This window comes from Pyrgilauda ruficollis, unplaced genomic scaffold, assembly GCF_017590135.1.
Source record: "Pyrgilauda ruficollis isolate IOZ18807 unplaced genomic scaffold, ASM1759013v1 scaffold64, whole genome shotgun sequence".
In the NCBI taxonomy this organism is placed as follows: domain Eukaryota; kingdom Metazoa; phylum Chordata; class Aves; order Passeriformes; family Passeridae; genus Pyrgilauda; species Pyrgilauda ruficollis.
The window spans coordinates 1,323,902-1,347,241 of record NW_024528155.1 but is presented as its reverse complement, the minus strand read 5'-3'; the positions used below and the strand labels follow the sequence as shown (position 1 = coordinate 1,347,241).

Here is a 23,340-nt window from a genome sequence, read left to right as displayed (position 1 = left end):
TCCATATTTATATTTTTAGTATATATCTATTCACAGTTCCCTGACAGCCCTTTTAGATATACATTTTGAAGTTTTTTAGTAAGTCATAATAGTACCTTCTTCATGGAAGATCAACCTGAACAGTTAGCTAATAACTGAAATAGTATAAAACACAGCTAAGGAAAACTAGATTAGGATTGCCCATACCTTCCTACCACATCAAACAGAGGTGCCTGAGATTTCTGTGAAAGCTTCTACAGGCCTAATGAATTCAACACTTCAGTTTCATCATGCCCAGGTATGTGAAGTATCATTGGGTAACAGTTTGCCACTTTTTAGTATCTGACAAGGAGAAATTTCTCATTCAATAAGGTATCTCTAGGACTGTCCACTGTCCCTTTATCCACAAAAAACAAGTGAGTCATAGAAGATGTTCAAGCTGCTTAGGCTTCCACTTTGCAATTCCTCTGCCAGAGGGTCCACTATTACAGAATTCAGCAACTCTGAACACATTTCAGTGGCAGTGAGAATTTTTAATTGGCACACTTAAACTGTGGGTTTACTAAAAATGTTGTCTAGTTATCCAATAATGCAGAAAAAAGAATTCCTTGAGAAGAAAGCAATTGCTTTAATATTGGGACTGGGAAAGGACCACTATTTTCCACTACTACCAGTAATCAGGAAATTTATTGTGCATGGTGACATCAATAGAGGCAATCAACAAGAATGCGGTCACACAAGAGTAACTGTCGGTTTTCTCAGTAAACAAAGGACTTCTTTAAGGAAAAGAAAATCAAGTTAATGAGTAATTTAAATACTGTATGTGAAATATATCAAAGGGCAAAAAGAACAAAGGAGCATGTGGTTAGTGACAAATGAGGAAGCCAAACAAAGCAACTGTGTTAAAGAGCTTGAAATCTGCAATAACATTCTTCCATTATTTAATGGGAGAGCACTAGAGCATACTCAGAACACATTAATGTTAAATAATTAAGTTGTCCTACCTCTTCAATTTCCTTAGTGAAGCATGATAAAAAAAGTGTATAAATTATGACACTTCAACATGTTAGATTTATTTTTACTGAAATTACACCATATATACATGCACATATATATGGGTAGAAAAGCTGTATATTTAAGAAAAACATGGGAATAGCTCTCTATTAGTTGTCTTTGCTGGATTTACCCAAGTCATCTTGGCTTTAGAAACCAAGAAATGCTCCTCTGCCTATCCAAGTGAGCTGTTACAGTTAAAAGCATTTCACTTGCCAATGTTCCCTCCCTCCCATCTCCCAGACTCTGTAGAGACAGTATTAACTGTCTTACAGATCTTACAATGAGTAAAAATTGCACACATTTAGTGTTTTAAGTAAATTCCTTTTAAAAATTTCAGTAAACATGGGAAACAGCAAGTAAGTGATTTATAAACAAAAATGGTATAAAGCAGCATTAATGCAGAATGAATGAGCCAATGCAGAAAGTCTGACCTCAAAAATAATGTTTGCTAACATTACCTCTTTTATCTCATCTTTAGCTTGCTGTAATTTATCAGGTTTGTTGGCTAGTTGGAGCTTTGCTTCAGCTTCACGTTTTTTTTGTAAAGTGACCTGAGCATCTTGCCACTTCTGCCAGCATTTCATTCGATGGTCAAACACACCCTGTGAGAACAGACAAACTTATTGAACAACTGGAATTGTTAGACCTATCTAAATTCCCAGTAGGAAAAAATAATTCTAGGATAAAGATGAAACAAGTGGTATACTCAAAGAAACCTTACTACCATGTATTGCATTTCACTTGACATCATGCTTGCACAGTTCAATACCTTTCACAAATGACAGGCTGTTCAAGAACCCTCTTCAGAGCAGACACTTCAGTGCTCCAAATCACTTTATGCCCTTCATTTTATCAAAACACTACCAAAACAACCACTATGAAGTGCTCTGTCATGCAGACAATTCTCTAACTGCAGATACTAGCAAACTGCTCATGCATATGTATTACATGCATTTTCAGCAACACGTTTATGTTAGCAATGACTAAGGCAGCAGAAGTGAAGTACACATATCAAAAAAAAAAAAAAAAGGAGAAATGAAGTCAAAAGAAAAATATGTACTTCCAACAACCTGGTAAGTTCAAAGGTATTTCTGGAAAGAATTCACAGATACCTGTTCTCATATCTAAACCTAATCATGCTGTGCAGCATAACTTACACTTAAATTTAATATTTTCTTTAATGAGATGTAGATCCACAAATTGATTTTTTGTTCTTATTTAAAGACACTACTGGCTATCTACTAAATATAGAATATCAAATTATGTTCTTCCACATTTATGTAGGCTTACTGTAACAGTAAGTAATCTGAAATAAGCAGGTGCTGTATGCTTAGACACTAAGTAGAGTACAGTATCCCCAAATACTGTACACAATCAGTATTGCTCAAAGTAGATTTGCATTTTTTCTGGATCTAACCACTCCATTCACACTTTGATCACAGCCATTTTCATCATTTGAATAACTCATGAATGCTTTCACTTTACTCCCCTAGAACATCAGGCAAAAACTTAACTATGTTACATGAGCAAATGCATACATTCATTTACCTTAAACTTATATGCTGAGGAATGTGACTTTAAATGCTAAATCAGTATTTTTCCTAGTAGTACTCACTTTTACTGCAGCAATCAGACGAATGTAATCACCAAGCAGTTCTGAGAACACATAGAAATCAGCAAAAGCTTGTTCTTGATGCAACTGATCTATCTTCTCCTCAACCTCTGCAAGCTGAGACAAAGCTCTAGATAGAGCAGTGTGGTCCTCCGAGTTACCTAACATGGCAGCACTTTTAGCAAAGGCAGCAGTGTTGGCTGAAAGCTCTGAAACACAGGAGAAATGTTCAGCATGATTTAGTTAATTTATTATATTACCCTGCAGCACACCAACTGAAATGAAGGTAAAGATCACAGTAAGATACATAAGGACATCACAATGATACCACATTTAGGAGAAAGACTTCTGTGCAAAAAAACTCTCAATCAGTAAATGCTTTGCCAAGTCTGTTAATGTCATGCTTACTCTGTTCAGCAAATGATATGAAAAAGAAGTCCCTTCAGTATTATCCAATTGCCTACTTCAGAGAAAACGCAAACCAACAAAAGCAAAGTCACCTACAGAGCAAATTTTCCGAACCATTTTAACAGGTTTACAACACATATTTTCCACTCAGTTCATTGTAGAAACAAAACCAACCCTTTCACAAAATCACCCCTCCCATGAGTGGAATTTATTTCTGTTGGGCTGTTTTATTGACTTAAGCAACTTTTATGTGTGCATACTGTAATGTACTGTCACATTCTGATATGCCTTAAAAACAACCAAAGCTCACACATCATCAACATCTGTGGAAGTGAAGTTTTGAGCTTATTTATTAACAAATACTGATGCAATTGTCTCAAATCCCATGTAAGTAATCCTGTACAAAGTTTAGTTCCATGAAGGACCTTCGAACAAATGTTTGGTCCAAATTACTTCAGGTTAGTTTGCAATTTTGCTGCTCCTGAAGAACCATCAGAGCACCAGAAGTGATTGCAGAAGGAAGCTCTCTTCAGATATTTAAAACCTTTACAATTTTGACACAACTCGTAGAAAAAACCCAATGATCCAACACTTCTTCAAATCTATAAGGTGTCAAATCAACCGTGAATAAAGATTTCCGTTTTCCACTACTTTTTAAATACTCCTTAGCCTTGAGGATAGGTGGCTAAAGATATTTTTACTGCAGAGAGTAATTCTGCATTAGAATTATGAGAAAGCACTTACTTTTCATGTACTTTTGGAAACACTCAAAGGTGACACCATATTTTAACATACTACAATATTGTTAGAAAGCACACTTATGGTCTTCTTGAGCTACAAATTCATAATTTAGGGTTTTGTCTGGTTTGGTTTTTATTATGTTTGGTTTTTTTTTTATAATCTGACAGAAATCTATCTCTGACAAAGAGCAGCACAGATTATTACAACATAAACTTACAGGTATTGCTTCTATCTAAAATAAGCAAACAAAAAGCTGATATTCTGTGACTACTTATCGTCCCAGAAAAGTTTACTTTAACAGTAGCTTGAGAGTATATCATTATGCAGACTAAATTAAGATTAAGAAATTCCTGTGAAAGCACTTAAACTCAGTTAACAGAGCAATACTGAAACAAAAGATGTTTAAATGGATTTATGCAGCCACTTTTTGTTCAGAAAGAAATTACTCTTGCCATGAGATCTAAATATAAATTTCTGGATTTCTACTGTAGTAGAATCACTTGCTAGGTGTGATAATGAAACTGTGCAAGGGAAAAAAAAAAAGCTAGATCATTATAGTGACTCTAGGAATGACAGATATCCTGGTTAAATTTAAAATTAAAGGCAGGTATACAAAAATACTAGAGCAGTTTAAAATAGAAGATACAAGTAGAAAATTTTTGCACTAAAATATGTTGTGCAACTATTTTAGTTAAGAGTTCTGACATGCTGAGCTCTTGTTTCATCACCATTTCCTAAGGTTCATGTAAAAGTAAAGTTACCCTTTCTGTGGCAGACTAATGCTTCAACACTGGCATGAAGCTTCCTAAGTTGCTGATCCAGATTCTCAAATTGCTGCTGTTTTTCTTCAAACCACTGACAAAAGATGAAAGAGTCAAGTATTACAAATTAGATTACCAAAAACATTTCTGGTTCTAAAGAAGCAAATTATCCAGGTACTTCCAGGGTGGTCAACTGATACAGCTAAGAATTCAAGCCAATAAGGAAATTAATAACCCATTTTCTACTTCTACAGCTTTAAAATGCAATTGTTGAGGCTCATTAATTCATCTCATTATTCAAGCTGAAAAATCAGCTCTTACTGCATCCGATTCATTCATCTTGATTGTCATTTTGTTGACAGCGTCGGCAGCCTTGTTCACCATTCTCAATATTCCTGCTCCACTCAGAGCCTGGGTGTTAACTGCTCTCGGCAGCTGGAATTGAATGACAAATAAGGGCAAAGAGACTGGTTAAAAGGATGGAGGTTTAACTGGGCGCAAGGGGGAAAGAAAAGGATATAGTGTTTTCTTTAGTCCTATGTGTTTCAATATAGTGGAATCTAATTTCTCAAATTTACGACTTCTACATTCTCAAGAGGAAAACTTAAAAATATAGACTATTTACTTTTCTTCTACATCTTTACATTTAAATGGAACAAACAAACCACTTGTCCAAAGCTGTTATGAACTAGCCAAATGTCCTAAATGGCCACCTATATGCTACAATGAACAGACTGCCACTACAGGAACAGAAAAGCTTAGGTTTGTAACAAATTAGACAAAGGAAATTCTGTAACACATTTAATTGCAATGCAACACATGCACTGCATGCTGATAATAAAAGGTTGATGACTTTTTGCTTTTCAATATAAGGCTATGAACATACCTCAAGTATGTTATCTGCTTAGGTACTGAGAAACACTTGGAGATAAATTAACAAACTTTAAATTTAATTGACATTATTATTCAGGCTTGATAGTATATGCTATACAAGGTGGCCCCTATGTCAGACCATTTACCCTTCATGTGATGTTTTGTCTGTCAGCAGCATTGGCAAACCCACTGTAAGTTATCTATTGATGCTGTTGTCAGCAGGGAGGCCTCTGTGACTTATTAGTATGACTAAGATACTGACATTAGCCAAAACACAGTTCAGTATTAGAGTGAAACCACTATGCACATTTATAAAGAGATATGTGGTACCTTTAACAATGAATTTAATATTGTGAAAGGTACCAGATTAATAGTACAGGCGACTGAAATCCTTATACACAAAAATACCTAGTCTGGCCAGCAGCACTGCCAGCATTTTCACATTATCCTACCAATATACCTCAAGCTGAATTCCTAGAGGAGAGAGAGCTGCTTCCAAGCCAGTCTAATTTAAGATCTTACTTAAGAAGTATCAGAACTGAAAAGACTGACTCACTTGAGAAGTCACTATACAGCAAATAGCTTTTTGTCACTAGCACTGTAAGTTTTACCAGAGCCTTAGACACACCATTACCTAAGAAGCCTCTGCCATTCTAGCCCTTGAAGGGTATGGTCTAATTTGATTTCATATTAATTTAGGGGATTAGGTCTCAATACAAAGTGAATATATTGCTTGGTAGGTTACCATATCTAGAAATAAATAAGAGAAGATAAAGGAACATAAATACCTCAGAACTTTCCAGGAATTGTCTCAAATCAGGATCCTGTAGCAAGGTTGGGTGCTTTACTGTTCGTTGTAGATACCTATGATTTTAAAAATTAAAATATCAGGTAAAAGAACAGATTAAATGTGCCTGATTGAACATAATGCAGTGCCATGCAGTCCATATCACAATGTAACATACCAAAGGCTGGGTTGTGTTTCACAACACAGTTTGCTTACACCAGAAACTCCTTAAGGTGGGGCCTGCTGTATCTATATGTTGCAAGTGGTAAAATAATATGGTTCTTATTTTAAACAGCTGAATGAAGACTCCTTTATTAACTAGTTTATGCCAGAAAAAAAATGAACTTGTTTAAACATTTTTGTACACTGCAGTGGACTGGCTTTTTGTTACAGGTAATTCTTGCTGATTTATTTTAGAATTATAGGAAATCTTGGACAAGTTAGTTGATTCTGGTCTAGAATATTTATCTGGATAAACTATTTATGTGCTGCATAGACAAGAATCTTCAATCCATTTAGTTCTCATACATGCACAAGTACAATTCAATGTAACTCATTCTTTTTTTTTTACACTTCTGCTTAGACCTCAAGTGTAATTTTTTATCCACCCTCCATTAGGTATGACCACCAGATCCATATCTGTTCTTTCCTGAAGAAGGTAAGGACTGCAGTTAAACTATTTTATACTACATTTTTTTTAATTGCTCAACTTTTTTTCCTAGTTCCATACTCTGTATGAAGTACAAGTTAAGGTTAAGGTGGCAGTATACCAGGGATAGGACCCTGCCCTGGCAAAGATACTTGGACAGTATCAGCTGTGTATCAGTGCTGGGTGAACAGAGATCCAGTATCTCTAATGCCAAAATTCAGCAAGTCACATCAATGCCATCAATGCACATCATCAGAAGCCCATTTTACTTTCAAGTATCAAAGGCCTCTTCACTTGCCTTCCTGCCCAACAGCTGATTTGCTATGGAATAAATACATTGCTGTAATTGTGTTAATTCTTTCAACCCAAAATGTCTACAGAAGATGGTAATGGTAGTTTTACTTACTGAACCTCTGCAATCTTAAGTCTGAAACAAGTCAGCTATAATCATTTTTACGAATAGGGCTACTCTTCCTGTTATTAATGGGAATTAGTCAATTTCTACACAGAAATTTGACAGTTGTATATAGTCTCCAGAATTCACTTAAGTACAGATCACCAGTGTTGCAATCACAGAACCCATATAGTATACTGCAAGTACGTCTGAACCTAAATAAATTTTAGTTAGATACACACATCACCTTTCTAGAGCTGCTCTTCTTTTCTCCACAAATTCAGTAGATGAAGAATCTTCTTTGCCTACTTTAACCTTGGTCATGCCTTGAAGGAAACAGCATCATATTGATTTTATTTTATCACAGATAAATCATTAACATAACTGATGTGATTAGAATATAAGGCTCACCTAAGTTTACATATTTAAATCAAATTACAGTGAAAAACACTAAATAGGAACATAAAAAAAATCAACTGCATGCTGCATGGTTTTGAAAGTAGCTCTGTGAAATACTCAATTTCCTGTGACATTAATTGCAACTAATAGTTAAGTAAAACTAGGTTAACTTGCATTTATGAAAACAATATAAATGCTGATCAGTCTTACTGGCAACTAACATCCAGAAAAAGAAAGCAGTTAGCCATATAAAGCAGAATACAAAAATGTTATCAGATTATAAGCCTATTCACTGGTAAGCTTATTACCATTATTTTCCTTCTACTATTTTTTCTTTTAAGTTCTAAAACTAATAGTTTTTTAAATTAACTAATGCAAACTAACAAGTTCTGAAAATTCTGAATTGAACTGCTTAAAAAACAGAATCAGCAGAATAAAATGTATGTAGCCCTACAGTGCTTTCTTTGATCAAGACAAGAGTGGCAACTAGTTATTGATGTGCCATGGCATAGGAAATAAATTCAACCTCAGCAACAGAAGAACCCTAAGATAGTCAGACTGAACTCACTATTTGCCATGCTAAAGATCTAAACTTGGAATTTAGCAACCTAAGTCCCATCAAAAACACCATGAAACACTGGGCATCAATAATTATTCTTATTTCCTGAAAAACAGGAAAAGTATTTTATTAAACAATCCAGATGTCTGATTTCTAGCTGTAGTACATTTCTTATCTATTGCTTTTGTGTCTCTTTACTAAAAAGTCTTTAACTAAAAGTCTTGAGATTCTGACAATGTACCACTGATCTGTCAGTTCCCTAAGTTCCTCACCCAATCTCCTTTCTGGACATAGAAGTTTCACACAGTAACCCCTGGAGAAGATAAGCAGCAAAGCCTTACACAAACAAGAATGAACCCTTAACCTCTCAGCCTTAGTTTTTTCCCTCCTCTGCAACATGATGGAAATAAATCTGATAAAGATTTTTTTCCAAAAGTATTCTACACAACATAATGTAACTAAATCAATAGATTTGTCAGTAAAATTGAGTACGTCTTCAAACAGAAATGATTAAAATATGCAAGGGAAGTTGAGGTAATTCACATGCCTCATCTTTTTACATTACAGTATTATTATACAATAATATTTTACTGCAGAAAGAAGGAAATCATGTGGCATAATAAAAAAGAGCCTTCATAGATGAACTTTGAACAGAAGTTCATAAGGAAAAACTGAATACACAAACAAATGACCCACATGACAGTTATTTCTAAATATCTTGCCACATTTCTTTCTCTGCTAATATAAGCCTATTTTAACACCAGAGCAAAGACTGCTTCTGTAGACCAAGCACTCTTCCTTTACCGGAAAAGATCCACGACATAACAGATTATTTTCTTTAAAAATGAAAATGTGATTTTCATACACACTTATGTAAATAGTGAGATACCTTAATGAATGTCCAATTCCATTTCAATTGACTCATTTTCATCCTTTTGTTCCACAGTCAGTAACTGAGGGACTTGAATTTGTAGCTAAGATCTAAAATTCCAGCCCCCACCACTCATCAGCACAATAAAACTGGAGCTTTAAACTCCAGGTGTTACCAACAGTGTAACAGAATGAACAGACCAGGGACTTCTCTACAACACACACTGCATAACACTGAATGTATGACATTATGTATTAAGACTTTAAACATAAACATGCAGAATGTAAGGACTATAATCTTACTTTCAGCTGTTTTCTCAGCTCTCTGCTTTAACATGTATTATTTCAAAACAGACCAGAATCAACTCCTCCTTTTCTCCAGAACCGGAAATGTACTGACTTCATGCTCTTGAACAGAACTAAGTAACACCTGTGAAATTCAACTTTAAAGAGGGAGTTTCATGCTCTTTTGAAAATATTCTACAAAGTCGGAGTTTTCCCAGCCTACCTGTAGCTTAAAGTCTACACACAAGGCTTTGAAGCATCAGCCAGTGCTTGCTTGCACTGCAGTATGTCCCACCATTTTACCGTCTTCCAGGTGTATCAATTTTTATGCAATTTTTGTTCAAGAGGTAGCTGAAATCCAGTCTAAGCTGAATTTGACTGTGATGCAAGCACTACATTTTCATGTAAATGCACACTGTCATAAATGCCTTAAATTTTGTATCATCCAAAGAAAGATTAGAAACCTCATTCCATTTCCATAAGCCCTGTTAGCACTTGGAATGAAACTTATTTTTATTACAGGAAAAACTGATTATTATGGAATTACCCATAAATTTCAAGAACTACCAAAAATTCAGGTCAAATTTTCAGTCTCACAGCCTTAAAAACAGTGTTTTTCCACAGAAGTAAAATCATGAATTTTCCAAGCCTCTTGCTGTCTCTATCTACTCAATCTGCCTATCTCCTACTTACATGAAAAACTGCTGCTCTGATTATCTTTACGGACTAAACTACTGAAAAGAAGTTCTGCCATTGTCTGCATATCCAACAACATTCTAGATTTGAATCACTTATTTATATATAGTTACACAAAAGTGAGTAACACAAAAGTCTTTAACAGGCTTTACTGTTTTAAATATTTACCTATTTTGAAAGAACCTCTCCTACTTAGAGATCACAAAACTAAAGATTGTTTTAATGCACCAGGCATGCTTCTTAGCTCATGGAGAACGGATCTGATCCTTTAAGATATTCAACCCAAGAGTCGTTTTTTTGCATTAAAACTTTGCAAAATTTATGAGAGGTTTTGCATTCACCATGATCAGAAGAAACAAAAACAAGTATGAGAGACCTGAAGTATATATGAAGCTCTATATATTGCAAGCAACTGATAACAGCTCAACTTAAAAAGAAACTTTCTTTTAACATTCTTGTTTTGGTAGACTCATCAGCTCTTGAAGGGCAACAGCAAAGAAAGAATCATAGATAAGAAACACAAGGCAATGCTTAAAGAGATACCCTTCTCATTATCAACACTAGTCTGAGTTTGGAAGAGGCCACTACATATCTTTCCAGTTTAACATGAACTTTTTGAAAATACAGAACATGAAGACTATTTGGACCACCTGAGAAGAAAGCAGTATTTATGCAGGAGAGTAATTTGTATTCAGTACTTAACTGTCACCATATTGGAACTGCACTTACCTACAATACTTTTTTCTGGAGCTGGAGGCACAATATAACCAATATGCATGTATTTTGTTGCTAATTTGCTGTGCAGGCCAAGAAAATCACTGAATCTTCTTTTAACAGAGAATTCATTTTTGTGGAATATTGAAAGTGATGTCTTAAAAAAAAAAAAATTTGTGAATTACTGATCCATCTCAGCTACAATACAAAGAACTGACAAATTTTTGTTGCACTACCTACCTTTGTTGTTACTCTGTATGCCATATAAGCATTCATGCCATCTCCTGTAAGAAAGTTAAAATACTTATCCCAGGGCAAGGTAGTGTAATCCTGCTATACACTTTTTAGTCTAAAAAATACATTAAATAGATTTCCATTTAGATACTAAAAACTGCCAAAGGAAAACTAAAGAGAAAATCATGCTAAAATCTAGGAATAGTCTTCAAGGAATAAGACAGTCTTCAATCTGAATTTTTAGGCTCAAGGAACTTACCAACTTTCTCTGGGTCTGATACGTTGATTTCTATATCAAACAAATCTCCATTTGCTTCCTCTTCAATCTAGGAAAAAGATATACCACATTTAACAAGGTAATGGACATCCATATTATCTATGGGTACAAGGATAAGGATATAGAAGGAGGAGAAAAAGTGAGTATGTTTGTGTAATTATGAAATATTTCCAGACCCCAATGTTAATATACTTTCTAACACTGTAACTGCAACCAAAGTTCTTGGGGTAAACTCGGTAGTTCAAAGTTTACAGTTGGACTCAAATGATCCTAAGGGTTTTTCCAAACTAAAACTGTGATTTCAGTTTCAAGACCTACTGCAAAAGCTTTCAATACAGGAGATTTAGGGGTCTGCGCATTGTATCACCTACAATGCCAGCAGACACTGTGGTTCACAACCAGTCTCATTTGCAATGCTGCCATGTGCACGTAATCAAAGAACAGACATTCCTTTTCATTAACAGTATCTGTAGCAGAAGAGCTTGAGAAGGGAAAAGCAACAGATAAAAACATTTCTGATACTTGATTCAGAATACTTCTGAGTATTCTATTCTTCCAAAATTTCATGATCCTTCATGTACTATAACTAAGTTTGATAAAAAGAGAGATCTGAAGAAATGCCATGGCAGAAGGGACAGTACCAGGGCTGAAGGGGGCAAAATCAGAATCAAATGCCATCATGTGGTATCTGGGGAAGCAGACATCACTGAGTCACAGGTAGGTCTTGTATACAAGGTCACTGTCTGGTAAGAGAATGCTCTAGAATGAATGGCATTCAGCAATGTCCATGCTTTGACTGGAACACCAAATGTAAATAGAAATGTTAAGACTACAATTACCCTCAGCTGTTTGTTAGGACGCAGGATAATGCTAAAACCTGCTGGTTCAATTTCCCTGTTAGGAACAGCTTCAGAAATACAAGTTGAAACTGTAACATGCTAGTCAGAGTTATTTTAATTAACATTTCTTATGTATCAAGTTCACAGCTTACTCCTACACACACTTTTTAAAGTTTCTATTCTGAAGGAATAGAACTTACTCCTAACACTACGTATCTCAAATATAATCACCTCAGTAGTGAATTCTTACAGCACTTCCATTAGTCAAATTCCCACTATACTTTTTTGCAAAACAAACAGCAAGGTATAATGCCATGCACCAATGTTTAGGATCTGGCATTTTAAAACAAGGTAAAACTTAAAAATCCAAATGAAACATTTCTGTAGTTTAGAGTTTACAGCATACCTCTTCTCTGGATCTATCAAAAATCACTGGGGCTGTTACACTTTTCGATTCCATTCTGGGAGCTATTAATGTGGTAGGTGTTACAGGAGTGACTGCAGGAGTAGGTTCTGGTGAAAGTATTGGATCCCTCTCCGGACTGTCCAATGAAACTTCTTCTGTTGCTTCTAGATAAACATATTGAGTTAGCAATAAGTTTCCTGTGCAACACAGATGGATATGCATCACAAAGGCTACAAACATGCATGATGACAAAATAAATAGCACACATTTGTGCAGGATAATGTTTTTCAATACACAGGTAAAACCAGATATGGCATTGGACTTGTAGTGCAGAATGGGTTAAATTAAGACCAATATTGCCTTTTTTTGTATACTGCTCAGTAAAGAGTGTTTTAAAGCAGTCACAAACTACAAATAGTTTATTTCTGTATGACATATTGCTAATTAATTTTTTTTACCACTGGAGCAAGTCTTTTCATCACCTGTTTCACACTCTTGAACAACAGCTGATTTAGTCATATAGGATGGTAACTAAGCAGACTAAGCTATATAACAAATGAAGCTACACATCCCCACCCCTGCCAAATACCCCACAAACTGTAAAGTAGCAGTATTAGCAGGTGACATCAATATAATCTTTAGTCTTATCTCCATGCTCTGTGGAGCTTAAAACAGCTCACTAGAAACTGAGTACTTCCTTTAAACTATGGCCAGTTCACCTACTTTTAAAGACAACGCAAACCCCTGCTCTACAAGTCTCACTAACCGGTTTTGACCACTGGCAAACTACACATTTCCTGGGTATACAGAAGTTCCTGTTCTGGCTCAAATAAACAATGTTGTGTTCTCACTAGACATGCATATTCAAGAATTCCAGTTTCTTAAAAGATAACATGAATGACAGAACTGTCATTTGATACCAAAATTGACTTTCCAATAGATCTCAAGTCCTTTCACAAACTAGACTTTTGCAGGTAGTACTTACCAAACATGTAAAAAGGCATTAAACCAAAGCAGATACTCGTTCTGGCTTGAGACTAAAAAAGTTTACTGTCATCATTTTATTTTGGAGGATATCTCTCAGAATTGCTGAGTTTGGAAAGGACTTTTGAAATCGTCTAACCTCTCTGCTCAAACAGAGCTCTAGCTAGAGCAGGCTCAACTGGATCACATCCACATGAATTCTGACCATCTCCAAGGAGGAGAATCCACCTCTTGGATAACCTGTGCCAGTGCCTGACCACCCTAACCAACAATGAAAAAACCCAAACGCCAGCATCACCCCCTCTCCCCCACCGAAGACAAACAAAATCATAAGATTTGTCTTATTATCAGTGTGTAGCCATTGCCTCCTGTCCTGTCAGAGGGCACTACTGAGAAGTCAGGCTCCCTGACTTCTCCATTCCCTACCAACCATACAGTATTCATACCCACTATGTTATCCTCCCCACCCCAAGCCCCTACTCGAGGATGAACAGCACTAGCTTTCTCAATCTCATCTCTTATGCCATACATTTTATGTCCTCAATCATTTTCACGGCCCTGCATTGGAGCCACTGCCATCTGTCCATGTCTCCCTCGTACTGGATAGCTCAGACCTGGACTCAGCACCTCAGGTGTGGCTTCAGCAGGGTTGAGCCAAGTGGAATGATCAATTCCCCCAGTCTGTTGGCATTGTGTTTCCTAATTTTAAATTACACAGTATTTTCAAACTAAAGTTAAAACCAAGCAGCTCATTATAGTCTCAATTTTTAATACGAATGCAGAATCTACAGCCTTTCTTTGAAAATAATTATTTTCATAGCATTGCTTTATTCTTACTGCTAAATCTTAAAAAACATAAGTATCTGCTAATGGTGGCTTTACTCAAATGCCACAGGAAGGACACTGAGTCTTAAATCAATAAGGATTTTTAATTCAGAACCTAAGATCAGGTGGGAAGTCATGCTGAGGCAGTTGCAAAAGAGCTTTTCGATTGGCAACAGAGCAACATTTCAAGAAAAGGCAGTTCTCTCCTTCGATAGCTAACAGCATTCAACATTTCAACGTTGAACAGCATTCAATATTCCACAAAAATATTTCTCAAAAAAATATGCACATACATATGTAACACGGTATACTATATACATGACAGAATGTAAAATACAAAATATTTCTGAAATAAAGCAGTTGCACTTCAGTTCTTCCTTTTTTCCATCACTAGCTGTATTCCAGCACATTCACATTTTCACAAACAAATCATTAACCACCACTATCTACTTCTCTGTATCTTCAAGTCTTAGACAGGTTTATAAAACAAGTCGCTAAACAATTCAATCATTAGCTGAGAACACAATCCTCTTACTGTAAAGTATAACTTCATGAAAAAACTGTACTTAAGGTAAGAAAGCAGCGCTGCTATCAGATGAAACAGAAGAACACTTCTTCTCCAGGACTCCTCTTTTTCAGACTTGCATCCACACACTCTTTAGTATCACAAAGTGATGCAGGTTGTTCATCAAATGAATTCCAAGCAGGATTAGCAAATTTTTAAAGCTGTTGCCTGGTGCTTCCTTTTTATTTTTCTGAAGGAATTTACCCACAGAAAATAGTATCTGTTTGATAGCAGTAAGTCAGTTATTTGATGAAGAATTGGGAATTTATGCCTTTCTCTCTCTTGTTACCTCTCACCCCAGGTTTGGCACGCCACCAGAAACTACAAATCTAGATGCATGACATGGAAAAGACATGCAAGGGGATGATGGGACTGAGTTGGACAGGGAGAAAGTTATCATGCTTTTTGTTTAAAACAAAAATATTCAAGGATTCTGAAAGGAAAAAGAAGCATTAGGTTTATACAAAACAGCAGGCTCTTACTTCTAGCTATTTTTCCTCCTCAGAAAAGCAGTCTTCAAGTAGTACATCAGCTGAAGATCTATTTCTCATGAACTCTGGCATTTATGCTTCTTACATATATCCCTTTACTTTGAGTAATCAGATGACATAGTCTGATTAAGAGGTTTTACTGACAATTCTTCTGCTTGTTTTACAGGTGGGCTTTTCTTCCCCATGGAAACATTAATATGGCAGGCTTCACAGTAGAAACCACAGCACTTCCAGAAACATTTCCTTAATCTATTAATTTTAGATCTTCACCTGAAAACTTAGTATGAAGTTGTGGTTTTGTGGTGTAGTTTATTGTTGGTTTTGGGTTTGAGAGGTTTTGTGTGCTTGTGTGGGTTTTGTTTGCTTTTTAAAATACTCAGTATCATTATTAGCATGAAAAATGAAATCTAGATGTCTTCTTTTCCAGGACAGTTCTCAAGAGCTTAAGTTCTCACTTAAAGAGGCAAGCAACTGCTCTGTCCAACTTTTGGGAGGAAAATACTGAGATCCAACACTTAATATCAGCTATGGGAGTTACCAGAACATATTAAGAACTCCCACCAACCTAAAAGTGTAGACTGCGCTAGACATAAATACATACTTTACAATCTATAAACAGTCTTTGTTAGGGATCACTGTCAAGTTGCTTAGCTCCAAAAGAACATGAAGACATGTCATTCTGCTGTAGGAGACAACTACATATGCTTAATTAACATTCTACAGCCAACCACAGCAAGTTTCTATCAACACTCAAGCACAGGCCTTAATCTCAGCATTACACAGAGCTTGTTTCTTTATTTTTCACCAGCAGTTTTTGTGAAATATCATCTTAGAAAATGCAAGTTTGCAATTCTTCACTAGCAGCTCACTTCGGCCACAAGTTATTTTTACTAGTCACACTTCCAAATGTCAGACCTTTAACATTCTGACATAGCTTGAATGATTAAATTGGTTTATTATCTTTGAAAGTTTGTCCATTTAAACATATAAATTTGGAAGTAAACTTAAGCAGAAGCTGTTAAGTAGAACAGAGAATGAGCTACTAAAAAAGGCTTCTCTGGGCACTGCAGTATTTCAGAGACTTTATTGAACTGAACTGACTGTAAGAACTACTACACCTAAGTCATAGCCTATGGTCCTCATTATTATACCAGAAGTACTAAACATAACCTTAATGAGAACAGAAATAGTTTTAATGCAACAGTCACACACTAAAATGACCACCTTGTGGCTTCAAAACTGTAGGTTCACATGCTTTGTGTATTTATTTCTTGCAAAATAACTGAACAAGCAGATTCTAAAAAGCAGCAAGGCATTTGCACAAACTCTACATATCAGACACATTACATGACAACGGTCTGACAGACACCATCAGCTAGAAGCTTTTCTGTTCAGATGTGCCTAAAGAAAATTTCTGGATCAGAAAATTATCACTTCCTTTTCTGTCTCAAATCCCAAGAAAAAAGCCTAAAGGGGGAAAAAAACCCACAAAACCAAACAACACAAAACCCACTAAACAAAAAAACAACCCAATGAAAACAAACATCACCCCAGTCCCCATCACAGTGACTTTTCCTCAGGACACAATAGCTAGACACTTCCATAACATGATCTGCTCCCAAACACATTTCAGAGCTGAAAAAACAAGCAACAGTAATCTTTTTCCTGACAGAGGAGAGGAAAAATTATATTTTCCACTTTTTTGAAGAAGGTGACAGAACATTGATAAAACTTCACCAAAAAATTCACCATAATGCTCTTCTATGAGCACCAGAGGTAGAAGGCTCATAGAAGAGCCTTCTGACAACTGTGCCCTTCATGGGCAGTCCATGGCATATTTGTGCAGTTATACATTGAATTTTTGGGTCAACATTTTGGAAGACTAGTTCAATATGCAGCTCTTCACTGTACAATAGCAGGTTATTGACAACCAAGCTTTTACACGTATTTCCAAATTCCTTAAGAAACACCTAACACTGTCTCATTTGAAGCACTGCCCATTAAGGTCTCTGCATGTAAGAGCTCTATGAGGTAAGATAAAGTAGTTCTTCTGGCCAAATAACCAACATAGTGACTTTTATTCTAATGGCGAAAGTTTTTAAGTGGGTTTAGCAAGACAGTTTGCTTTATTACAGAACCAAGAACCACAAGAAAGCATAAAAATTTACTCATCTCCAATGACAGCAGGAAAACTCATTTCTTCCATTTCTGAGACCCCGTTTTAATAGTTCAGTTATAAGCTGCCAGAGAAAAGGTAATGAATATCTATATTGCACATATTATTTTGTAGCTGCCACAGAAACATAACAGCAAAGAGGTTTTAAGCATAATAAAAAAAGCATAAACCATTTCCCAGGTTCTGTCCTGCATTAAAGCCATTGAGAAAATTTGTACTACTTCACCTTCTTTTCCATTAGGCTGCAATATGAGGTGGAACAATAGAAAAGTTTTATTAAGTGTACAATAGCTACAGAGGCATACCATCACAATTTTTACAAGTCTGAAAAATTGTCATTATTTCTGACCCTGAAGAATGGCAATCAATCCTCTCAGGAGCCACAAACATGATTTAGTTTACCTGGATTTTAAAGTGTCTAGTACTTCAATATGACGGAACAACAGAAGCTACAAAGCTGTGGAGCATCATTTTTTTCTCCTCTCCACTTAAGTGTTCCTGTAAGATGTGCCAAGTTAAGATTCTTTGGAATTTCAACATGTCAAAGAAAAACCCTGTCACAATAATTTTTAAATTAAATTCTGCTTTCCTAGAAAGCCAGACTTTTGCAATCATGCTGGAAGCAAGAAATTAGGTATCTCATCTTGCCTTTCTCACACTGTTTCCATACTGTCTAGCAAAACAGTCCTAAGAAAGAACAGTTACACTTGTGAGTGCACAGCACTGAAACACAAATTCAACACAGTTTTTCAGAATGTCATTTCAGAATGGCATGAAGTTCATTACTTGGGTTCAACAGCTTTACACAAACTTTTTGCTTACAACAGGAAACTGTGAAAAACATCATATTTTATCTCATGCTCCATAAATCACACTTATTTTTTCCTCTATTTGAGAGTGTTAGACTCACTCTGTACTATAAATTAAACTTCAGTCTCAGCTGAGGTAGATGTGCAGTGTCAGATGCCTTCAGGTCAGTGCTGCAAGTGGTTAAGAGAATGGCAAAACCCAAACTCATTAAATCAATTCCTTGTGTTATTCTCACAGCATTCACTTCAGTTGAAACAACCTGGATGCAAACATTTGTTCCTTCTGTCTGACTCCCCTCAATATTTACTCCAGTCTCCCTTTTACTTTTCTTAATATTATCCAAAGGACAATTGACTTTCTTAAAATATCCACTCCAGATGGCTCTATGGTTATAAAAAGCTGGCTTTATATACTGAAGCTAAATAACCAAATTACTGACTAGTACTAGAAAGCTACATTGCTAAAGCACTTATGGTCTTTGTAAGTTATAAGGCAAAACAAATGCAGAAAAAGAGCAACATTACCCCTCTATCCTTTATTCCTTTTTTCTCTTAAAACACTTACAGAGAGGTATTAAACTTGTCAATACATTCTAACAGTGTCATGAACAAAGATGTTCAAATACATGGAAATACAACTTATGGAAGTTGAGAACAAATGTAATGGGCATGTGTATATATGCATTTGTACAAAATAACCCAGAATTAAAGGTTATAAAGTTTTTTTTTGGAATGATTACATCAGGTAATCATTGGATGAGATGAGGGCATTCAAAGCAGACTGTCAGCAGACTAACTCAACATGAAGTAGCAGGGAAAACCATAGTATTGAGATGTGCATCTTATGTACATATTCCAAATATTCCAGCTCCTTTTCTTGAATAGTTAATGTTCCTACAACTGTAATTGACAGCAACAATAACCCATGTTAGTTAGGATAGATGAAAACTGACACCGAAGTAGCAACTGATTTAGGAACCTTTAGAAATGTTCTGTCAATTAACAGATCACTTATCAGAACTTTCACATCTCTTTCTAAAGCATGCAATACTGTCAACCATCAGAGACACAACCATGCACTAGTAAATTGATAGTGCTGGTCCCATGTGTCAGTTTGTTACCTTTCCATTAAAACAAGAGTATTAAGAAGGAAATACCTGCAATACAATCTGAATTATCTCTCTCTTTAAAACTGGAAAAAAGACTGGGGCAGCTTATGCATGACTATTGAGTAGAAAACAAGAAAGTAACTTAAGTCATGCATTTCCACACAAACAGATTTGAACACTTTGAATCACAAAATTATAAAGACTATTCTTACTGTCACCAGAAAATGTTAGTGACTGGCTTAATGCTCCAACACTACACACTGACAGTACACACCACAGAGAAACTTATAAACAAACTCAACTAACAACATTTTTCACAAGAAAAAACCTGTACAACACTGTCAAACTACTTATAAGGTTTAAATATTCCCTCTCAGAAAAGTACATTTCTTTCAGTCCAAGAAAGGGTTTGTGCAGGCATGCCAGAAGAAAATAGTCATTACCAGCAAAGAGGTCTTCTCTGTCACCATCCAGCATGATTTCTGCTGGCTTTGGACCATTGGAGTTTGTGCTGAGGTCTTCTGCAGGAAGACTTGCTGGCTCTGGAGATGAAGGACTTGACTGTGTTTAAAAAAAAAAAAAAAAAAAAAAAAAAAGGTGAAATGATTATAAGAGAACCAGTTGCCATGTGTCAGTATGTAAGAATTATTTCAACATTGTTTCATTGCAAAAAAAACAAAAGGAGATGTACAGAAAGGGAACTTTGTCAGCTATTTCCATTTCCTATTCCTAGCACAGCAACAATGAATAAAAGATATGAGCTAGTCAACAGCTCTTAATTTCTTTGTTTGAGAGAAAAAACAGTCAACAGTTTCTTCAGGTTTAATTAACGTGAAACAAAAGCTGCTACAAAATAAACTAGAATAATTTTTTTGTAATGCCAAATGTAACCTGATTATTAGGTTCCTCCTGGAAAGGCTTGGATTTAAATCTGGATTTGTACATAGCCAAAAATCAATAAAGAAATCTTCAAGTGCTCTGCAATTAAACAGTATTAATGACATCCAAATAATTAAAGGCTGATGTAAGAAATTTTGTTAGTTTACAGGGTTACTGCCACAGAGGATCACAGGATCACACTGTATTGTACATGGAAGCTAGGCTTGCCACAGATACAATTTTTTAATTCACTGAAGACTAGAACTTGCCCTGTTGAAGACACTAAGGAAAACTAAAGCAATATTGAAACTGGGCCACAAATGAGTATGTGTTATACCTAATAGCTGAAGGTTTTAAGCAATTTCACAACTCAAAAGTTGCGTATTTCAGAAGAAATGGTCTGTCTCTCCAGCCAGTGCTGTGTAGAAGTGTAAGTTCAAAACCAACAAAGTGCATTCCAACTAGAACAGAAAAGCACGGAAATGCTTGATTTCTCAATGCTCGAGGTTCAAAAAGCTTAAAGTTTTATCAGCAAAAGCAGTTCTTCACTGAAACATCACAGGTACTCATTCCAAACCAGTTTTGCTGCTATTCAGCTTTGAACAGCAATCCATTTACATTTTGATAGACTGGAGTTTTAGAACACAGTGGGAGTCTCACAGTGTCACAGATGCAGAATGCATGTAGGTTTGTGCTTGTCAAGTCATTACCATGAAAAACAGCCATAGGGAAGAAAAGCCTTCCTGAACCTTTATAGTACATCAGTAGAGAGCTTTCTGCTTTATCACTTAATTATGATCTTGCTAATGAACAGTGGGAGAGAGGTCTTGGAGAATGCTTATATCTTCAAGCTACTCCCTCAGTCTATCTTCTCAGTTTTACTAGAAATAGCTATTTCGGTTACTAATGGTTATTTTTGACTATACCTGCCTTCTAATCACAAAACTATTCTATCAGATACAAAATTCACTTTGAACACTTAAATCTGATCAACCCATGGAAAATAGCTGCATGCCTAAAGTTACAAGCTAACCAAAGGTCGATACAGAGGTATTCCCACTTTAAAGAAAGACACAGATTCCTATAAGAACAGCTATAAATACATGCCACCAAGTCTCCCTCTGTTACTGAGCCAGGAAAGATCCTATCCAATGGCACAGTTAAAGCCAATATTTCTGTGCTGGGTATCAGGCTTCACAGCTGTAGTTAGTAGAGCAGTTACCAGCAGCTCTCTCCAAACTCCGTATGAGAATATTTGCAAACTTAAACAGACCATATGGGCACCTCAGAAATCTGAAGAGCAAAGCTGACCAGGCAGACATCCCATACCTTGTAAAACCATGCTCAGCAAAGCTATGATGCAGAAGGAGGACAGAGAGGATATCTGGAGTTAGAACACTTGTCTAAGTCACCATTACACTTCTCTTTTCTTGGAGATGGCTGAGCACAGGCTTGCCCATGGAAGAGGTGAATAAATGCAACTTTTATTCTACTCATCAAATTCTCTTCATCTCTGTCCACTGGTCTTCCCATTTTTATTCTTCTCTCCCATGCCAGGGGGAGTCATGAATGCCAGAGAGAAATATGGAGATGAGATTAACAAAAACCTCACGGTCCAGACAAATAGCATATCTGTTTAAAAACTTTAAACTTACTCAACGCCAAGGATTCACAAAATGTCACAAACACAACAATTTCATGAAATGTACACAGCTGTGAAATTTCTGAACAAGTCCTGAGCTGAAGGTTTGGTGAAGCCTCCAATAACCAAGATACTCAATGGCCAGGACATCCAGGTATGCAGGACAGTCAGGATCCTGCCACGTTTTTCTTGAAAACAAGTTTCTGGTAAGATGCCCGTGGGCCCATTTCAATTTACAATGTCAATAGCAAGCTCTATTTTCTGTTCTTTTGTTGTGCATTACATCTGGAGGCAACACCCAAGTATTTTACAGGTCTGACTTACAAAGAAAGGAACAAGATCTTGCATTTTCCGCTGGTTGAAATTATAGCTCTAGACACTTGGACATCATCCTTTCTCTTAACAGTAGGGTACCCCCCAAACTAGTTCTGCTTGCATGAGCCCTTCCTAGCTTCCCTCAGTCAAAACACAGAAGGCTGACAGAAGGCAGCCATCATAATATTCTAGTTGTTCAGGTAAACCCAGCTCACTGTCTGAAACATGGTTACAGGAACTCACAAATCACAGCATGAGCAGAGACAATACACTCAACGGCAGGACAGTGTCATTTGCAGCAGAAAGGAAGATGACACAAGCAGCCACACTGGAATGAATTTCCACATATTTCCATTACAGCTTGGATTAAAAATCAAGCAATGAGACATACATTTCCAGTACAATTACCCCAATTAATCTTGACTATAGACTTAGCTTTCTGCAAAGGTATAGTGCTTTTCTCTCTGATATTCCAAAGGGAGCTTTACTGTTTCCTCAGTAATGGCCACTGTTAAACTGAATGGATATTATAAAAGCCAGCTGGACTTCTGTGGCTATCTAGTTTTTTGCCTCATGTACAAAAACCAAATAGATACTGCAGATCTTCGACATAAACTGATCAACTGGCAATTAGATTATTACACAACCTGCCTGAAATGACAGTCCGTGATAAATTACCACATCCACTGCTTACTGATTATTTTCAAGTTTCTCCGTGTATTTTTCCATTAAAAAAAAACCAAAAAAACAAAAACTACCAACAAACAGGAGTATGGGAATGTAAACGTATGTTTGAATGAGCAGATGGCAGCTTAGGTTCCTGTGTTCACATGGCACCTTCACGAATGAGAGACTGGCAATACAGAGGTAAGTGGGAAGTTTTGGGAAAATGAAATAAGAAATGGTGCAACATATAAACAAGGAAGATGACAAAGACATAGACTGGTGCATGAAGGAGTAAGAAGGTAGAAATGGTGAAAAGAAAGTAACAGTGACTGTTTTTTCA

General features: G+C 36.2%; 1 protein-coding gene across 2 annotated transcripts in view; it reads right to left on the bottom strand.

Moving 5' to 3' along the window:
* SNX2 (sorting nexin 2) overlaps window positions 1–23,340 on the bottom strand; it is a 29,219-nt gene that overhangs the window by 2,595 nt on the left and 3,284 nt on the right. Inside the window, exons 2-13 of one of the 2 annotated variants that reach the window (XM_041484144.1) lie at window positions 21,707–21,917; window positions 19,942–20,059; window positions 12,540–12,703; window positions 11,277–11,343; window positions 11,024–11,067; window positions 10,799–10,940; window positions 7,508–7,586; window positions 6,219–6,294; window positions 4,879–4,992; window positions 4,558–4,651; window positions 2,651–2,856; window positions 1,494–1,637 (exon numbers count right to left, since the gene is read on the bottom strand). In XM_041484144.1, the coding sequence (XP_041340078.1) occupies window positions 1,494–1,637; window positions 2,651–2,856; window positions 4,558–4,651; window positions 4,879–4,992; window positions 6,219–6,294; window positions 7,508–7,586; window positions 10,799–10,940; window positions 11,024–11,067; window positions 11,277–11,343; window positions 12,540–12,703; window positions 19,942–19,975 (1,164 nt within the window). In that variant the 5' untranslated portion in view covers window positions 19,976–20,059; window positions 21,707–21,917. The remainder of the gene's footprint in view (window positions 1–1,493; window positions 1,638–2,650; window positions 2,857–4,557; window positions 4,652–4,878; window positions 4,993–6,218; window positions 6,295–7,507; window positions 7,587–10,798; window positions 10,941–11,023; window positions 11,068–11,276; window positions 11,344–12,539; window positions 12,704–19,941; window positions 20,060–21,706; window positions 21,918–23,340) is intronic. The other variant, XM_041484143.1, reaches the window with a different exon arrangement.